The 18382-nt window shown below is 37.5% G+C and overlaps 2 protein-coding genes across 2 annotated transcripts; both read right to left on the bottom strand.

The window, feature by feature from the left end:
• Positions 1–495: 495 nt before the first annotated feature.
• LOC128868762 (general transcription factor IIH subunit 1) lies at positions 496–3961 on the bottom strand. The gene is made up of 6 exons (XM_054111236.1): positions 3858–3961; positions 3332–3601; positions 2933–3271; positions 1862–2866; positions 740–915; positions 496–683 (listed from the first exon to the last, which is right to left on the bottom strand). Exons 2-6 carry the CDS (start codon positions 3483–3485, stop codon positions 558–560), a joined length of 1800 nt encoding a protein of 599 aa, XP_053967211.1. The 5' UTR covers positions 3486–3601; positions 3858–3961; the 3' UTR covers positions 496–557.
• Positions 3962–8624: 4663 nt separating this feature from the next.
• On the bottom strand, positions 8625–11722 carry LOC128868763 (activity-regulated cytoskeleton associated protein 1-like). Its single transcript, XM_054111237.1, has one exon. The coding sequence runs from the start codon at positions 11518–11520 to the stop codon at positions 10786–10788; it is 735 nt and encodes a 244-aa protein (XP_053967212.1). The 5' UTR covers positions 11521–11722; the 3' UTR covers positions 8625–10785.
• Between the last annotated feature and the right edge of the window lie 6660 nt (positions 11723–18382).

Genomic DNA, 18382 nt, shown 5'->3' with positions numbered 1-18382 from the left:
CATGAGAATAAAAATCCACTTCACGCATTCTTTCATTGGTGAAAAGCGTTAAAAGCCAACTGCTGCCGCTAATTGGAAATGCCAACACAACAGATGCGCGCGTCGTATTAGAAATTTTCAGAAGTTTGTAGTTTGCCATACTAACCGGGCTTCCACTTTGCAGAAGACTGGATTTACAATGATTTCCTTTTTTCGTCTTTTAATGAAAACTAACTTTAATTATCACTTACAAGGTATTTTCTTTTATTCTATTTTTTTTCGTTTACGTTTCTATATCAATGTTAACCAACTATTTAAGAAGTAATATGGTTTTCTTCTGATTTACAAATAATAGTAGAATGAACAATAAAATTATGTTTACGATAAATAACTAAATTGATGAATTATAATTTGGTTGCATCTCAAAGAAAGTATAACGAAAAACAAAACTGTTGGGATGTGCTTTTAGCATTGCTATTTGTAGCGAGTTCATTTTCATCTCTAGGTTAATGTACATTATTTTTGCTTTGCATGCCTGTGACAACCAACGCGAGCACGTTCAAATGCATTCACGTTTGCTACCTATGCTGGCGCATTTTGCGCTCTTGCCAAGTGGCGAATTTTGTGTTTGCCGACTGCAACAAACGATTCAAATGCTGCGTTAGAGAAGCGCCCAGTGGCGACAATTCATGCAAGGCGCGACTCTGAAAATAAAAATTGCCTGTATTATTCAGCAAGTACATCTAACGCGCGTAAATACCTCGAACGGCACAAGTTTAGCCATTTTGAAGCGTTGCACTGCCTCGTGCATGCGCACAGCCTTTTCTTCGGCTTCGGCGGTGGTTGGTGGGAAACAATTCCAGAAATGTTTCAGCAATTCTGACAATGACAAATATAAATTACGCAAATCCTTTTCAAAGTCTTTCGGCACCAGCTCTATAATACGAAAGTAATGAAAATTAAAAAATGTTTCACATATACATATACAGGGTGGGCCATATAGCGTTTGCTTTTTGAACCACCTATTTTGTTTTGAGAATGGTAACACAAATGACATGTCAAATGTGTTCATAATTTACTTAAAGGTTTGACATTTACGAAATGGGACGCTATACGCTTGAACAAAATTGGAAAATATTGAAAACCTATTTCCAAAGTGGTGAGTCTTCTTCTTCTTTTCTGATTTTCACATCGGTGGCTACGTCAATAAGCAAAATTGTCCGATTTGGGGCTCAGAAAATCCACACGTTACTGTAGAGAAGCATCCACAACGAGTCACTGTTTAGTGCGGTTTTTGGTCTGGCGGCATCATCGGACCATTTTTTTCGAAAATGAGCGAGGAGCCGCGGTTACAGTAAATGGCGAGCGTTACCGAGATATGCTCAACGAGTTTTTGTTTCCAAAAATTGAAGAGGATGACATGGACGACATGTGATTTCAACAGGACGGTGCAACTTGTCACATTGCCAAAGTTACACTCGAACTTTTGGCTACCGTTTTTGAATTCCGATATCAATTGGCCGCCTCGGAGCTGTGATTTAAGCCCGTTGGACTATTTTCGTGCGAAGCCGTTAAGGACAAATGCTATGCGAACCATCCAGAGACGATTGATGCTTTAAAACACGAAATCGAAGTTACCATTCATGAAATTGGAGCCCAAACAATCGAAAATGTGCTTAAAAATTGGGTTGATCGAATGGCCTACTGTAAAGCCAGTCGTGGCAGTCATTTGAACGATATTATTTTTCATTCATAAATGACAATGTTCAATCTTCAAAATAAAAAAAAAAGTTTGAAAAAATATTGATTCGTTTTTTTTTATAGCCGATTCAAAAAGCAAATTTTACATGGCCCACCCTATACGTCTTTGATTGGCACTTACGGCCGACCGATTGCTCATGGAAGCCACGCATAAGCGCGCCACCCGGACTCAATTCGCCGAGCGCATTGACCGCTGCCGTTGGGCTGACCAAAACTTTGTGCGGTGTGCGCTGCGTCCAAGTTTCCGTAGCACGCATTAGATGGTATTGAACTTCTTCCATGCGTCGTGGGTCTTCATGCATGTCGTAGCCAGTGATTGGCAAAGGGCCGTGTAAATAGCGTTCCTCTTTGGCTAGTGATAATTGTTGTGGCTTCTTAAATTTTTTGCTAGCATCAGCCTCGTAGGCTGCTTCTATTAAGGGATCACCAAGATCTTCGTAGTGTATTTTTTCCATGATCCGTTGGCGTTTGGCCGGCCGATCGGGACTAGCAGCAATTCCGTTGAGCGTGGCATTATTCGTTGAATTTGCATCGCCACTATTCGATTTGCCGTCTTTTGCATGTTTTGATTTTTCAGCACCGCCATTTACGGCCGAGTGTTCATTGGCTTTCGGGTCTTTCATTTTAGCCGGTCCATTGGCAGTTGAAGTAGAGCTGCCAGCGACATCGGCGCAAGTCTTAAGCACCATTATCGAGTGCTGATTGAAACGCTTGATCATATTCTGATGCACTATGTTCCCACTATTTGAGACATTGCGGTCCCCAGCAACACTACAGAAACCCTCCTCCAGTGGCACGTCCTCAAACTGCTTCAGATCGAGTAAAGGATCGCCTGCGCCTTGCTGAACAGCAGCTTTCAACGTTTGATCGTCAATTTTGCCACATTCTGTAAATATATCTTTAGAGCCAGCTGTTATGCGATCGCGATGAAAGTAGTGCGACTGAAAAAACTTTGTCCAGAATTCCGACTCTGTCAACTTGGCAGGCACATTTTCTTGATGCTTTCGTTTTACGGCGGGATAAGTTTTAAAAATACACAGAATTATGTCGGGGGTTAAATTGTACTTCAACCCATTACAACCATCGGTTTGTGGTTTTATATCAGCAAGAAAGGCGCCAGATACACCTAAAAATAAGCCACATATTACATAAATTACAGTTAAAGCCATGAGTTACCCATAAGTTTACCAACCAATATCTTGTTTTTTGTTAATTTTCTTCATGGCATGCTCTTTGGCGTGTGTAGCCCAGAACTCTTCACTGGTGAGCACTTGCGTTATAACCAAATCCTTATACAGCTGCAAGAGATTAGGATTTTCGGAAAGTATACGATTTTTTTCCTCCAACTCTTTATCGACTTTACGCTTAAAATTCGGCAATAGTTGCTGCAATAACTCCTTCACCTTATCACGGTCGGCCAGCATCGCTTGCTGTCCATTACGATTGACAAAATGGAATGTGGAACTATTACCGTCATGCAGCACAACTTGAAGCTGCACCTTCGGCTTGCCCTCAGGCGATATTTTTTGCACTATTTTGAAAAACAGAAAAAAAATATTATACTTGCACCCTAAATTATGGCATACATTACTTTTAATGTCGGCAAAGCGATGCGATACTGCAACAGTATCGCGATTTTCCGCCATCCATGCAAGGCGCTCATTCATTACGTATAGAGTGCCGTCGCCCTTTTTGTAACGCACCTCACCCATTTGCAGCAACACATCCTCACTGCTGGTCGTCATGGTCCTCACTGCTACTCACACAATGTGAACGCGGAATTTCAAATGGCCTCCCGCACAAAAAGATAATCAAACAGGCGTTAGGAAGATTGGGTTGCAATGTAGGTGAAATTCGTTGGCTATTAAATAACGAAAGTTAAGTTAGCAAATAAATTATAAAATTAATTTCATAATTTGAGGCAACAAAGCGCTCTACGCTTTAGGTCACTGTATACTCTGCCATCATATTGAGGTATTTAACACTTTTTTCTATATATTCCTTCATTTTCATGAACGGCATGTGCCCAACTATCAGCCCCATTGAAAAGTAATTCGGTCAGTTGTTTACTACGAACTAAATTATTAAATTTTCGCACAAAGTAAAGAGCAACCAACCTTTTCTGGCCCCAACGTCGCCATTTGCAAAATTCCGCACCGCATCGAATTGTCATCTTGCTGTCAAACCGTCTACCAACAACTGCGTTACAAAAGACACAGGGTTGGCTTGCAAAACGAATACGAGGAATATTTCGAAGTACGAAACTTAAAATTAGTACCATAGTGGTTGCCTGAATTGTTACCCACTCAATGTATTCCACTTGGATACAGATGTGGAGCACGAATGCTTGAGTAACGCAATTATGAACTTTACTTTTAATTACTTTATTTCTGGTGTTGCTTTTGAATTCGGTCTTTATTTGAGTGACTTTTATTTTGAACAGTGCGATGTAGTTTGACCGAAGCAAAAAATTCATTTCCATGCAACCCTGTCTAAAGCTGCCAGACCAACGCGCCAATAGTATGCTACCATATTTGCATATTAGGGAAATCCTTATTGAAATGGAACCAATTTTATTTGAGGTGTTAAGGGTAGTCAGAGGCCCGAAAAAATTATGATTTTCAATAATTTCAGCAATTGACTAGCTTTATTTTACAAAAATGGAAACATAGCATTAATACATCACGTTTCGACTTGACTTTAGCAACATTTCAAAACAAAAAAATTAATAATGGTAAATGTTATAACTGTCTGTGTGGAGACCGTTTCTCCAGAAGTCCCTTGCGGCGATCGTCACAAGTCCGTAGAGATCCATCTAAAATCAACCGGTCAAAAGAAAATAGTTTTATTAATAGATAATCCTGTGCATGATCGAAGCTTTTTTTCAAAATTAAAAATATGGCGGCCTTAAGAAATATTTTTCAGATTTTCGATAAAAAACCCGACAATTAATTATTTAAAAAAAATCGAAATTTTTGAAAAAAAAAATCCTTTGATCAGGTACGAATTTTGTATGTTTTCTATATAAAAGGAGTATAAATTTGATTGAAATCTATCAAGTGGTTTTTAAATTACAGTGATCACCGGTGCAAAAAACATAAAATGAGAAAAACGCATTTAAAGTTTTGCTATCGATTACCGGAGCGCCCGAGTGCCCTTCGTTAATTGTTAAATAACTCGAAAAGTATTCGTCGGATTTACTTCAAATTTTCACACAATATTTTTAATATATTCTACTTTGAGAAAATGCAAAAGAAATGTAATTGTTTTAAAATTCTGACTACCCTTAACCCCTTAATATAATCATATTTGTCCCAAAAATGTTCGGTTCTCCGTATTTTTCATTTTATAATATACAACAAACACATCTAAAAAGTTGACTGGTTACATTATTGTATGCAAAAAAAGACGACTAGGAGTCGTGCAATTTGGGCCTATTTCTGATATTAAAACATTTCAGACAGGCAATACAACCTTGAATACAATAGCTCCTTTGCATCCGTTGCGGCAACGCATTTGCCTGACGTTACGTGTAAAGCGTACCGTGGTGCCATAATGAAAGTATTGCTGCATACATATAAACAAAAAAGCAACAGATGTTTTTGTACTGAAAGCAAATATCATATTTCGTTATGTAAGTTATAAAATATTTATTTCTTAACAAAAGAATTTACAATAATCTTGTAAGCTTAGCAAAGCTAGCAATTGTAGTCATCTCCAAGCTGGTCCATTTCAAAAGAACTCCCATTAACCAATTCATTCTAATCGGATGAAGGTGAACTTTTTACACTTAATTGCTCTTTACAGTTAACTGCGCTGTTCGCTCTCACAGCAGTCGACTCTCACTTGCATAGTAACTGCAAGCGATGCGTATGATGTTCGCTGTTAACTGTACTCGCTCTCACAGCAGCCGACTCACACTTGCAATGTAACTGCATAGGTTGTTTTAGAGTGGTATGTGATGATGTTCGCTAGTTGGCCAGCAGAGAGCATGTTCGTTTACGTAGGTGGCCAGCAAGTATTTCTGCTTAACTTGTATTAACAAGTTTTTGTTGATGTGAAATATGTACATACATCTACATCTACATCTACATCTACATATAAAAAGAAGTTACATTTCCTTGGTAATCTTATAACTCAAGAACGGGTTCACCTATCCAAACCAAATTTTTAGGCTTTGTTTGGACTATTCAGTAGATGGTTTGTGTTTTAAAATTTTAAGAATCGGATACCAGGGTCTCGAGAAATAGGCCAAAACGTGAACCCGGGTAACCCTAGGATGTGTTTGTACAATATGGGTAGCAAATGGAAGCTGTTGATGATTCTATAGTATAGAGTATTTTTGATACCGCTCCGTGACTAGGGTCTCGAGATATCGCCCAAAATGTGGACCCCGATAACTTAAGGATGTGTTCGTACAATATGGGTAGCAAATGGAAGCTGCTGATGATTCTATAGTAAAGAGTATTTTTGATGCCGCTCCGTGACTAGGGTATCGAGATATCGCCCAAAATGTGGACCCCGATAACTTAAGGATGTGTTCGTACAATATGGGTAGCAAATGGGAGCTGTTGATGATTTCTATAGTATAGAGTATTTTTCATACCGTTCCGTGACTAGGGTCTCGAGATATAATCCAAAACGTGGACCCGGGTAAGCCTAGGATGTGTTTGAACCACATGAGTATCCATTTCGGCAAAAATGTAATGCACTTATGGATTTAATTGTGAAATTATATGTATTTGGGGAGGTGCGTTGCCATATGTACTCCATCGAAAGGCAGGAAAGGGGATTGCCGCACGCACATATACTAATTTGGCTGGTACATAAAATAACTCCAAATCAAATCGATAGCCTTATATCAGCTGAAATTCCTAACCACACTGCTGATCCTGGGTTATTTCAAGTTGTCGTTATATATTACATTTCCTTGGTAATCTTATAACTCAAGAACCGCCGAACCGATTGACACAAAAATTTTAGAGTTCTTTTCTATCTTTGAGGACGTGGTTTGTGTGAAGTTTGATCGGTGAAATCGGTGCAGCCGTTCCTGAGTTATGATATTTTATGTGAGTAATGGTTTCCTGTCATACGAAATGCCTGTATGGGAAAAACAATAACAAATACACAGCCGCTTATGAGCATTTCTGTTGTACTGTTGTGGTTGTAAGTGTATTATGTTAATATTAATTTTGGGCGAAAATATAATAAAAACTGGAGCATTAAAGGAACTGGAAAAACATTTTTAACTTTATTTATTTTAGCATAATTTATTTAGCGTAAAAAATTGAAATGGAAATTAAAGAATCAAAGTTTAATTACAAGTGTTATCGGCTCTTTCACCTTACCTGTATATAGGTGACCACCACAATCAAATTTAAAAAAAGTACAGAAAAGGCTATTGTGACATCTTTAGAAAGTATGTTGAATGAAAAAAATCAACTAATTCAACTGTTTAAACATTTTACGAGTTCTATAAAGAAAACTTAATATGAAAAATTTCTTGCGATATAAAAAAACATTTTATGTATGGTGGTGCGAAGCCCACTGGGTGATGCTAGTTATTAATAAAAATGTTATAAATAATATGAATGCTTATTGAAGCCAAAGAGAGTTTTATCAAAATTTATGCTAGTCGTAGATGATGGGTGCGTCCATAACTTCGAGATAGGGATGCACATTCATTTTCCAGGGCCACTTGATTAGTCCGAGCCTCTTCTTTACTCTTTCAAGCTTTTATCGGAGAGATAAGGCTACATTTGATTTGACTCTATTCATTGAAATTCCATTTATTTTCTGCATTTGATTTGATATAATAAATACACACCATCGATGCAAATTTGCGCGATACAAAATTGTACTTCTTTAAACAGTTGTCATTTCGCCATACGGCAAAACTAGAAAGTTGGCAGTTTTTCTGCATTTCGGCATGGCATACGGCACGCATGTGGCGCCTTCGACTCAAATACACATAATTTATTTTGCTGTCAGTCAAATTTGTTACCGCAACGGGCGTAACGGACTCATTGGAAAGACCCTATTACAGACATTGCTCCAAGCAGTCTTGCCATCAACACTTCGTAAACGATTTTCGCTTCCATTTAAAATTATACAACATTTTCTTTATCCCAACATTTCTTTATTATAATAAATTATTTATTTTATTATAATAAAAAAAGTACTCGACTAAATTTAAATTAGTAAAATATGTTTACTAAATATAATTCAGTTTTCCTTAACTCATTTATGTTATGTAAAACCTTTTTCGGTTCAAAATTACAGCCTCTGTGAAAATCGTTATGGCTTCAAGGCATTTGCACATCCAATACAATGCAGCGAATCATTGAAAATGTCGCTATAATTGGGTTTTTTATTCCAAATGCTCATAGTTCACATTTTACAATTTTTCTATTTCCAAATTTCTCTTATACACGAAGATTCTTGTCATTGCTCTATCCAGTTTCAATGAACCATCTTCGGTGGGGCGATTCACACATTGTGCAGATCCATTAGTAAAAACACTCTCTGGTTATCAAAAAATGTCCACAGCAGAGATCAGCTGAATCCAAAACGCTCTTTTGTGTAACATGATTGCCTAAAAAATGATTAAATTTCATAGAAAATCGTATAAAAAAAGTCTATTCAATGAAAGTCTGAAACATGCAAACCACTGCACTTGGAGATATTTTTATAATTTGTGCTTTCACAATAGGGATGGGAAAATATTCAACTACATACGCAGATCTACCAAATTTTCTATCAATTTTTGATTACAATATTCCCACTTAAAACAATAACCAAAAATTATCTTCCCTTGAAATATCTGAAAGCACAATTCAACGCGCAATACCCGCCCTTTTTCCCATGGTAAAAATGCAGTAAGATTTAGTTGTAGGCCTCTTCGCCTATCTGTTTCGTTAATTTTATTTTTTTTCGTCTTTGATTCTTTTTTTGTCAATTTGTTTTCTTTTTGTTTTTTTTTCGATTTTTTTTTGTACCTTTTTTCCATTTACTTGTTTTCTTATTACTAGTAACAAAGAATTAGGTAAATATCTAAAAGTAACTTGACTTAAAAACCAAATTTGAGATTTGAACTTGTATTTCTATGCTCAAAGTGCAGTGTTTTTGCTAAACTTTTAGCTGGTGAGACTACCCACCGCATTTGAACCGAAATACGGACCAGTTCCTCCAGAGTTTGATGCTCTCGGTAAATGGACGGTGGGTAGCTCACACTAGTGAATAATCTGAATAAACTGAACACTGCAAAATGAGAAATGTTTGTGTCTCTTTGAGAGGGCCAAGACTATCGGAACATTTCCGGAGGCGAAATGAGCGACGAATCTAAGCTGTAGGGTTGAGTGAATGCATTAGTGCACATCAGTTGGCGTGCCATACGCTTGACGCTACAGAGAAGTTTGCGCATCCCGCAAATCGCCAATTTGGCGTGCCAATTGTACGAATGGCGATGTCGTAGCCATCGTTGTACAATTTTTCCAATAATTACAAAAATGTAAGTACATTTAAAAGTTTAAAAATCACCGGAAGGCGATTTTTGGCTTTGCCACACATAGAGTTACTGCCAACATGTTGCGAAAAGCATTAGTTCCTCAGCTATATGAGAACAGAACAGAGTTATTGGAGCCACCTGGTGCCACTCACACGCAATGAATGTCTCCGAAGAGACACCCATCGCAGCGCAAGGAGCTCCCAAATGGTTCGCCAACTCTGCAATGCTGACCATATCGCCAAGCTGTGCAAATGCAACACACAAAATGTCAAGCAGCACTTCTATATGCAACGGAGGTTTTGTGCTACATTTGAGAGCGGGCAACATTGTCCAAAAGTCATCGTCATGGTCGGAATCCACTGGGTGCAGCTTTGCATTTGCAGCAACTGATTTACCCAAACTGAGGTGGTTAAACAAGAGGAACAACGCCGAAGCCTCGATCCAAATGCTTACCAGACATCAGCATGCATATCTCAATTTGGAACAAACACAAAGGTGTTCCAACCAAATTCTCACTGAATGACAATTGAAGCACTGTCACCAGCAGGCAAATGCAGCGGTGTTTTGAGCACTCATCTCCTCAGTCATCTTCATAAAGGAAGCAATTTGCTTCGGACCTCAACAACTCACACCATAAATCAAACTTTTTTCTTCAACCGAAAGTTAGTGATCACTTTCTATTGTACCCCAAAGGTGATACCTGTAGATTCATAAAGAGCCACTGGAATATCCGTAGAAATTCCAGTAACTATGATATGCTTACAAGTCTCCAACCTCATGGCTACTATAGAATTATATCACTACAACTTTCCATTGAAAAAAAAAACTTCATCATTGTACGAAATGTGAGATGAAGCAAATTGTCACCAATATTGTTGAAGTATGGCTGGTTCGAATTGTGACTCGAATACAATAATTCGTTTTGTTTAAAATCTGATTTCAAATATCTTCACGGGTTGAAGAAATATTGTTTTCGGCAATGAAGGAACTCCATTGCTGGCGTTCATAGCCATCTGGAGCCGTGTCTGACACAGCGTGAACTCGCGTTTGCGGTTGGATGAAAGACGTTTGTGAGTCCAAGGTGCCGCCACTCCGTACAACTCTATTGGAAATAATAACGCATTTAAGACAAAGCAATCAAAGCACCGCTAAAGTGCATAGAAGACTTTGCACTTCGACGTAAAATTTCCAATAGTTTTGTAGGTGCAAAGAACAACTCAAACTCACAATAATTATTTCTATGAATGTATATGTGAATTTATATACTAATACTAAGTCTAAATAGCTTTGTTGCTGCTGTTGCCGCTATTAACCAAATCACCAAAGCTGGACGCTGCTTCTCTGCTTTGTTGGTGAGAGCGAAAGTTCTGCTTCAGTAATACGGTACCGGCGTGAGCTGCTCGGATTGTGACGTCACTAAGCTATGATGTCATTTTCCATTGTTTGGTGCTGTGTGTGTGTGTTGTGTGTGGTAGTCATCGTAAGTAGTTCGAGGAATGTCTGGTTAGGAAGGTGACGCAGTGCGATGTTGGTTGTATTTATTGATCAGTCGCAGTTTTGCGCTTTCGACACTCTTCGAATGTGTGACCTCGGAAGTTACAATGTGTACAGCGTTTGGTACGTTTGGAACCACGCATTGGACCAGTTTGAACTTCCTCTGATTCCAAGTCATTGTGTTCGATAATACGGCCCTTCTCAAGTAATTCGCGGAACGTCTTAATGTCTTGGCGTAGAATATTCTTACGATACTTGATGTTCAGCAGACCATAGACCAAATCCAACTCGGTTTCCTCGTCGTGACGTCCCTCTGGTAGTTGTGCAAGTAAAGCGCGCTTCTGACAGATGAACGTATCAATAGCAGCGCGGTCGTCTTGTTTGTTTTCAAATATCTCCAAGTAAATCTGGTAGGCGGGTTTGGTGGGCGAGAAGTGATCGCGAATCAATGCAATGGCATCTCCCCAGGTTTTCGCTTCTTTGCGCACGCCTTGCCACCAAGTGGACGCTAGACCATAGAACAGTAAAGATAGCCCCTTAAGCGCATCTTCATCGCTGATCGACTCGATTTCTTTGTAGGTAGCAATGGAGGTGATGAACTCCTCGACAGCCTCATGGTCACGCTGACCTCCAAACCGGCTGCTACAGTTGGTGAAGTTGCCCTTGGTTTTTATGGTAGCCGGAGCGGCACTACTGGCGCCTGCCACGGCGGCCAAACGTACCGACTCTATTAGTGCCTGAAGTTGTTCGGTGGTCATTTGTACGACGTTTTGTGCCATTTTGTTTGTTTGTTTGTTGTAGACGAGAAATTAAAGTGACACGCACACTAACCAAATAGTTTCCTGTTTGTTGTTTTGTGTATTCACTTGAATGTTTGTTGTTGGTAGCAGCGAACAAAGCCTATTGATGATGGCGAATGTATTTTTGCTACAAATATTATTCACTAGCTGTGGTCGTAAGAGACTGAATTTGAATTTGAAGTCAACCGGCTTTTATAGTCACAGAAGCAGAGAGAAAATATCTATGTATGTGTTGAGTGCATTCGAGAAAAGCCGGCAGTGGTTGTCTATACTAATATTATAAAGAGGAAAACTTTGTTTGTTTGTTTGTTTGTAATGAATAGGCTCAAAAACTACTGGACCGATTTTAAAAATTCTTTCACCATTCGAAAACTACATTATCCAAGAGTAACATGGATTACATTTTATTTTGGAAAAAAATAGGGTTCCGTAAGATATTTGGATTTTTCGGACACAAACTGAAAAAAATCTTATATATAAAATAAAGTCAACTTTTTGTGAGAGTTCGCTAACCGGCCGTGTCTGCACCGAATTAAACCAAACTTACACACAATGTTAAGAAGGTATGGAAGATGGTTTCCGTATAGTTTGGATACCTATTGGTGGATAGGGCTCGATATATAGGTCAAAACGTGGACCCGGGTAACCTTCGGATGTGTATGTACAATATGGGTATCAAATGGAAGCTGTTGGTGAATGCCTTAGTACAGAGTATTTTTCATGCCGCTACGTGACTGGGGTCTCGAGATATAGGTCAAAACGTGGATCCGGGTAACCTTTGGTTGTGTATGTACAATATGGGTATCAAATGAAAGCTGTTGTTAAGTGCTTTAATACGGGGTAATTTTCATACCTATTGATGACTAGGGTCTCGAAATATATGCCAAAACGTGAACCCGCCGTGTCTTTGCACCGAATTAAACCAAACTTCCACACATTGTTAAGTAAGTATTGAAAATGGGTTTCGTAAAGTTTGGTTGTAATTCGGAGCAGTGGCAACGGGTACAGCGTTCTTTTGAGCCAGCCATAATGTCGCTTACTTTTTTTACGCTTGGGGCGGAACTGAACTGTCAAAGTGACAGTGTGAGTTACAATGTGTCAATATTTCTTTCTGATTTGGATGCCATAAGGAAAAAACGTAAGTGCAACATGTAAAAATTGTTTGTGAATTTTTTTGGAGTGGATTTTGGAACAGTGAATAATTTCTTACGAAATTTGAGAATTTAATGTGAAATCCGAATGAAATTATGTGTTCGTGGAAAAAACAATTTTTTTCGTTTTTTTTTTTGCAATATATAAATGGATAATGGTTAAAAAAGCTCCAATGCTTAATAAAACATATAAATTGAAACGAAAAATTCATGGATGATCAGGAAAAAAGACGATTGTTTATTCATATGCGTTGATTTGAAATTTAGAAACAATCTTCTTTTTTTCTGATTTTCAATTTATATTTTATATTTACTCAAAAACAAATAGAAAAACAAAAAATATTGTTTATGCCAAAGCGCTTGAATAAAGAATAAAGAAATAAATAATATGAAAACCATATATTTTCTGTTCTAAACCATATCTATTCTATTTTAGTGTGCCCAGCGAAGGGGGCCGGGTTTGCTAGTGAGAAATATTAAGGTATGCGTTGCTCCCAAATTAGAGTATATGAATTTGCCGGTTAGAACAACTGAGTGCTCACTTTTATACAAATACACACATACATACATACATACATGCATAAATGTATATGCAAAATACTTCCCAGCAAGAAGAGTGGTGGTCATGTTACCCTGCACGTAACCGCCACGCGTGGTCGTTAAACTATCACTAACCACGCCCCTTTACAATCACTTTGTTAAAAGCGTTGGGAAAATCGTGCCAAAAATTTTGTGTACGTGTGATTTTTTATCCCTTTCATACATATGGATTCGTTTGCCAGTGCCAGTTTCATATAAACGTAGCGACGAACAAAATAACTTTTAGGCCAGCGCCGGCAGCACAGCGCGATAGCCTAGCGGCTAGCAATGTGGGCTTCCGATCCAAAATCCTTGGTTCGAATCACAAAAAAAAATTTTTTTATACATTTATTTTATTTTGTTTTATGATATGTTTATGAGGAGAATTTTTTCATGGCAGAAATACACTCGGTGTTTTGCCATCGCCTGCTGATGGGCGACCGCTATTAGAAAAATCTTTTTATTAATTTTGCTTTCAACGAGATTCGAACTGACGTTCTCTGTGTGATTTCTGAATAGTAGTCACGCACCAACCCATTCGGCTACGGCGCTTATTTACTTCGATTGATGCAAAAATGAGTAAAAGTATTTAAATGAACTTTGCTTACTGCTTACACATTTGCCAAAGGTTGACAATTTGATTCTCGGCCTACTTTGATATCAAAAAGAGAGAAAAGATATCTTTTTGACTTATTGCTTTGACAGCCACTTGCCGTTTTTTTTTTGTTTTTTTTTTTTTATTGATGCAAAAATGAGAAAAAATATATGAATGAAGTTTGCTTACTGCTTACACATTTTCCAAAGGTGACGGAGAATCAAAAAAAAGTCGATTGTGTTAGAGATTTGGCGACGCCCCAGCAAAACCTGCGTGCGTATGTGTTTGTAACAAATAAAAAAGTGTAATTGTGTTAGAGTTTCGGGCACGCAGGTTTTGCTGAGTTATTAAGTACTCTTTTGGCAAACAACACAATGTTAAAGACATACACACATATTTGGCAGAGAAATAACTAAGTTACAACCAAACGTACTCAATTACGGGAGGCGACATGTGCAAAAGCTACTAAAGTCAAATGGTTTGCTTTTTTTAGATTAAGTATAAAATTCGTGGAATCAAACTCAATTTCTACCAATGGTGAAATAATTTATTGAAATAATAGGAAAACAAAGAGACTTAAGAAAGGCGAACAGGATGAGGAAAATACTGGGCAAGGCGGACATACATAGACATAGTACTGTTTTTCCAAGGACCGGCCCGGCCTTACTCTAAACTAATACGCTGACTCCTTAGTATAGGCGTTAGGTGGCATGGAGATTGAGTGTAGAGGATCGAGGTAAGAAGACCACCAATGTAGGAAAACCATTAGACTCCCACTTTGGATCTACAGTGCGGCCGAAGGAGCTTAAATGATCTGTGGTATCTTGGTTTGTAAAAAAAAGAGGTTGTCTGTAAAGTCGGTTTACTGTCGATAGTTTAACGTGATAACGTCATAAGAAAATACTGATTGAATGGTTGAATTTTTCAAAAGAAAATTTTAATTTTATTTGTTTGATAGATATTTTGTATGGATATAGAGAATGAGTTAACATTAACATAACATAACATAACATAACATAACACAATATAACATAACATAACATAACATAACATAACATAACATAACATAACATAACATAACATAACATAACATAACAAAACATAACATAACATAACATAACATAACATAACATAACATAACATAACATAACATAACATAACATAACATAACATAACATAACATAACATAACATAACATAACATAACATAACATAACATAACATAACATAACATAACATAACATAACATAACATAACATAACATAACATAACATAACATAACATAACATAACATAACATAACATAACATAACATAACATAACATAACATAACATAACATATCATAACATAACATAACATAACATAACATAACATAACATAACATAACATAACATAACATAACATAACATAACATAACACAACATAACACAACATAACACAACATAACACAACACAACACAACACAACACAACATAACATAACATAACATAACATAACATAACATAACATAACATAACATAACATAACATAACATAACGTAACATAACATAACATATCATAAAGCATTCACCAACAGCTTTCATTTGATACCCATATTGTACATACACGTCCGAAGGTTACCCGGGTCCACGTTTTGACCTATATCTCGAGACCCTATCTACCAATAGGTATTCAAACTATACGGAAACCATCTTCAATACCTCCTTAACAATGTGTGGAAGTTTGGTTTAATTCGGTGCAAAGACACGGCGGGTCCACGTTTTGGCATATATTTCCAGACCCTAGTCATCAATAGGTATGAAAATTACCCCGTATTAAAGCACTTATCAACAGCTTTCATTTGATACCCATATTGTTGATACACATCCAAAGGTTACCCGGGTCCACGTTTTGACCTATATCTCGAGCCCTATTTCCAAAATAAAATATAATCCATGTTACTCGTGATGTAGCTTTCGAATGGTGAAAGAATTTTTAAAATCGGTCCAGTAGTTTTTGAGCCTATTCATTACAACCAAACAAACAAAGTTTTCCTCTTTATAATATTAGTATAGATATGGTAAATATTACCATACATTTTTTCCTTCATATATAATAAAAAAATAATAATAATAACATTAAAACAACAGGTATTATTAACAAACTTGGTTTTATTTTAAATTCTTCAAGTAAATCAAATTAATAATAATCAATAAGAAGGCATATGCCAATACAAATACGTGAATTTATATATGTACATATGCGCATATACATACATATATACGCTCACTTAAGTAGGGGAGAGCAAGATGTCGAACGTTGCCGTTCGTTTGCTTTGTTTGCTTTGTCGTTCCTTCCGCGCTTTCGCTTGCAGTTCATTCAATGCAATGAGCAAGGTAACTACATATGAGCAAGGTAACACTAATATGAGCAAGGTAACACTAATGAGCAAGGTAACACTAAAGAGCAAGGTAACACTAATGAGCAAGGTAACACTAAAGAGCAAGGTAACACTAAAGAGCAAGGTAACTACATATGAGCAAGGTAACGACACATTTTTTCGTGCGTGCAGCCTGTTAAATCGAATTATAAGACGTAATCACGTCAAAAAATACACCAAGAAGTTTGGCAATGTACAGAGACTGACAAGTTTGTGCAGGGTTGGAGCGATATGATATGAATCAGGTCTAGACTGTCTTCTAAACCTCTATCCAATGCACTAAGGTGAGAAGAACTTAGTGGGTAATCTGGTACTGTGCTAAGAGCCCAGTTATATACGATTACTAAATGACAGCTTAGACTACGCCGCCTAATACCATTTTAATTGCGATATTATATTATTATTTTTGTGGTGAATGTGGTCACGGAAATTTCGCTTTTTGTCTAATACGACGCCCAAATATTTAACGATGTTTGACTAATTTATATCATGCCTATTAATATTGTGATTTATACTGGGCAAATTGACTAGACTGTTGGCTAAAAAGGAACGCAAGCCATCCAATTTATCAACATTAAGTTTTAATTTCCATCTGTGAAAATAATTTGCGACGTGATTCAGCGCACTTTGCATTTTAGCCACTTTATCATAGGTAAATCTGTGTGAATGGAAAATACCGATACCATCAGCGTACATGGCGTATGTAGGGCAGTTGTCGAACTTAGGGACGTCAGGCACATAAATATTGAACAAGATAAGCCCTATAACAGATCCCTGAGGGACACCAGCAGGAAATTGCGTTAGGTCTGAAAATTTATTACTTATACATACGCAGAAATAGCGATTTTTTAGAAAGCTTTAAAACAATATTTATAAGTTTGATAGGAAATATTAAATCTATGAGTTTAATTATGAGCCCTTTGTGCCAAACGTAGTCAAAGGCTTTTTTGAGGTCGAAGAGAACTAAAGCTGTCGACTTTTTGTTATTTGAGATTGAATTTTACGTGGTTATATATTCTCTGGATTTTGTGTGTTGTATCGTGAAATTTTCTAAATCCAAATTGTTTCGCAGGCAGCACATAATTTTCTTTAATAAACTCTGTTAATTTATATTTTAGTACTTGCAATTAAAGCAGATATTCAACGAGAGTCAAGCAATCATTACAGGGTCCACCACTCGAAGTGTAACCAATTAAAACGGCCATAAATTTAATTTGGAAAATTACTTTTATTCATTTCAAAGTAAAATAGTGTGAAAATAATACAAATTAAGAATCAATTTACTTTTGCTCGATATGACTACCGTTTGCCTTGACTTTGGCCTTGAGACGGTCCAGAAACGAATCGAAAGCTGCCCGAATGTGACTTTCAGTTATTTTGGCGCACTCGCGGGCAATGGTTTTTTTCAGCGCCTCGGGACTGCTGAATCTTTTAGTTCGGACCTTGCTCTCCAAAATGGCCCAAAGAGAATAATTCATCGGATTCGCGTATGGTGAATTAGATAGCCATTGTGTGGACGTTATGAAGTTCGGAACATTGTGTTTTAGTCATTCTTGGTTCACTCGAGCTTTGTGAGCTGGTGCCGAGTTCTGTTGAAGCGTCCATGGTCTGCCATCAAAATTTTTGTCTGCCCAAGTCTTCAAAGCAACCTCCAGAATACTTTCCCGATAGTATTTCGCATTTACTTTGACGCCGGGCTAGATGAAAACGATTGGAGAGCGCCCATCTGCGGTTACAACGGCCCAAACCATTACCTTTGGCGGGTGCTGCCTCCTGGTGGCCAATCGATCACTTCTCGTATGAACGTCGGTCAAATAAACCCGTGTCCGATGTCCGTGCATCAGTTGCGCGAGCGGTCTGAAGTTGGTTACACTTCGAGTGCCGCACACTGTAAGAAGTAGCGGCCGTCGTAACTAACTTGCTTTGGATAGGGCAAGACTAACCCGCTCTCAGTAATCGCTTAAAACGTTTGTGGCCAATATTGTGTTCAAACTCAAACATAGAAAAACTTAAAAATATAAAAAAAAGTTGTTCCAAATGTGCTGTTGGAAACTATGGTTTTTAGGGCAAATTCGGTATCTGTTTCTGAAATGAGAAG

This window comes from Anastrepha ludens, chromosome 6 (assembly GCF_028408465.1).
Source record: "Anastrepha ludens isolate Willacy chromosome 6, idAnaLude1.1, whole genome shotgun sequence".
Taxonomy (NCBI): domain Eukaryota; kingdom Metazoa; phylum Arthropoda; class Insecta; order Diptera; family Tephritidae; genus Anastrepha; species Anastrepha ludens.
This window is presented reverse-complemented; position numbering and strand designations above follow the sequence as displayed.

Bases quoted from the DNA above. Each gene is read 5' to 3' on its own strand.
- LOC128868762 (XM_054111236.1), bottom strand. From the start codon at position 3,485: ATGACGACCAGCAGTGAGGATGTGTTGCTGCAAATGGGTGAGGTGCGT. The intron at 3,272-3,331 runs GTAATGTATGCC...TTTTCAAAATAG, and splicing joins TCGCTTTGCCGACATTAAAA to TGCAAAAAATATCGCCTGAG. The intron at 2,867-2,932 runs GTTGGTAAACTT...GCTTATTTTTAG, and splicing joins TAACAAAAAACAAGATATTG to GTGTATCTGGCGCCTTTCTT.
- LOC128868763 (XM_054111237.1), bottom strand. From the start codon at position 11,520: ATGGCACAAAACGTCGTACAAATGACCACCGAACAACTTCAGGCACTA.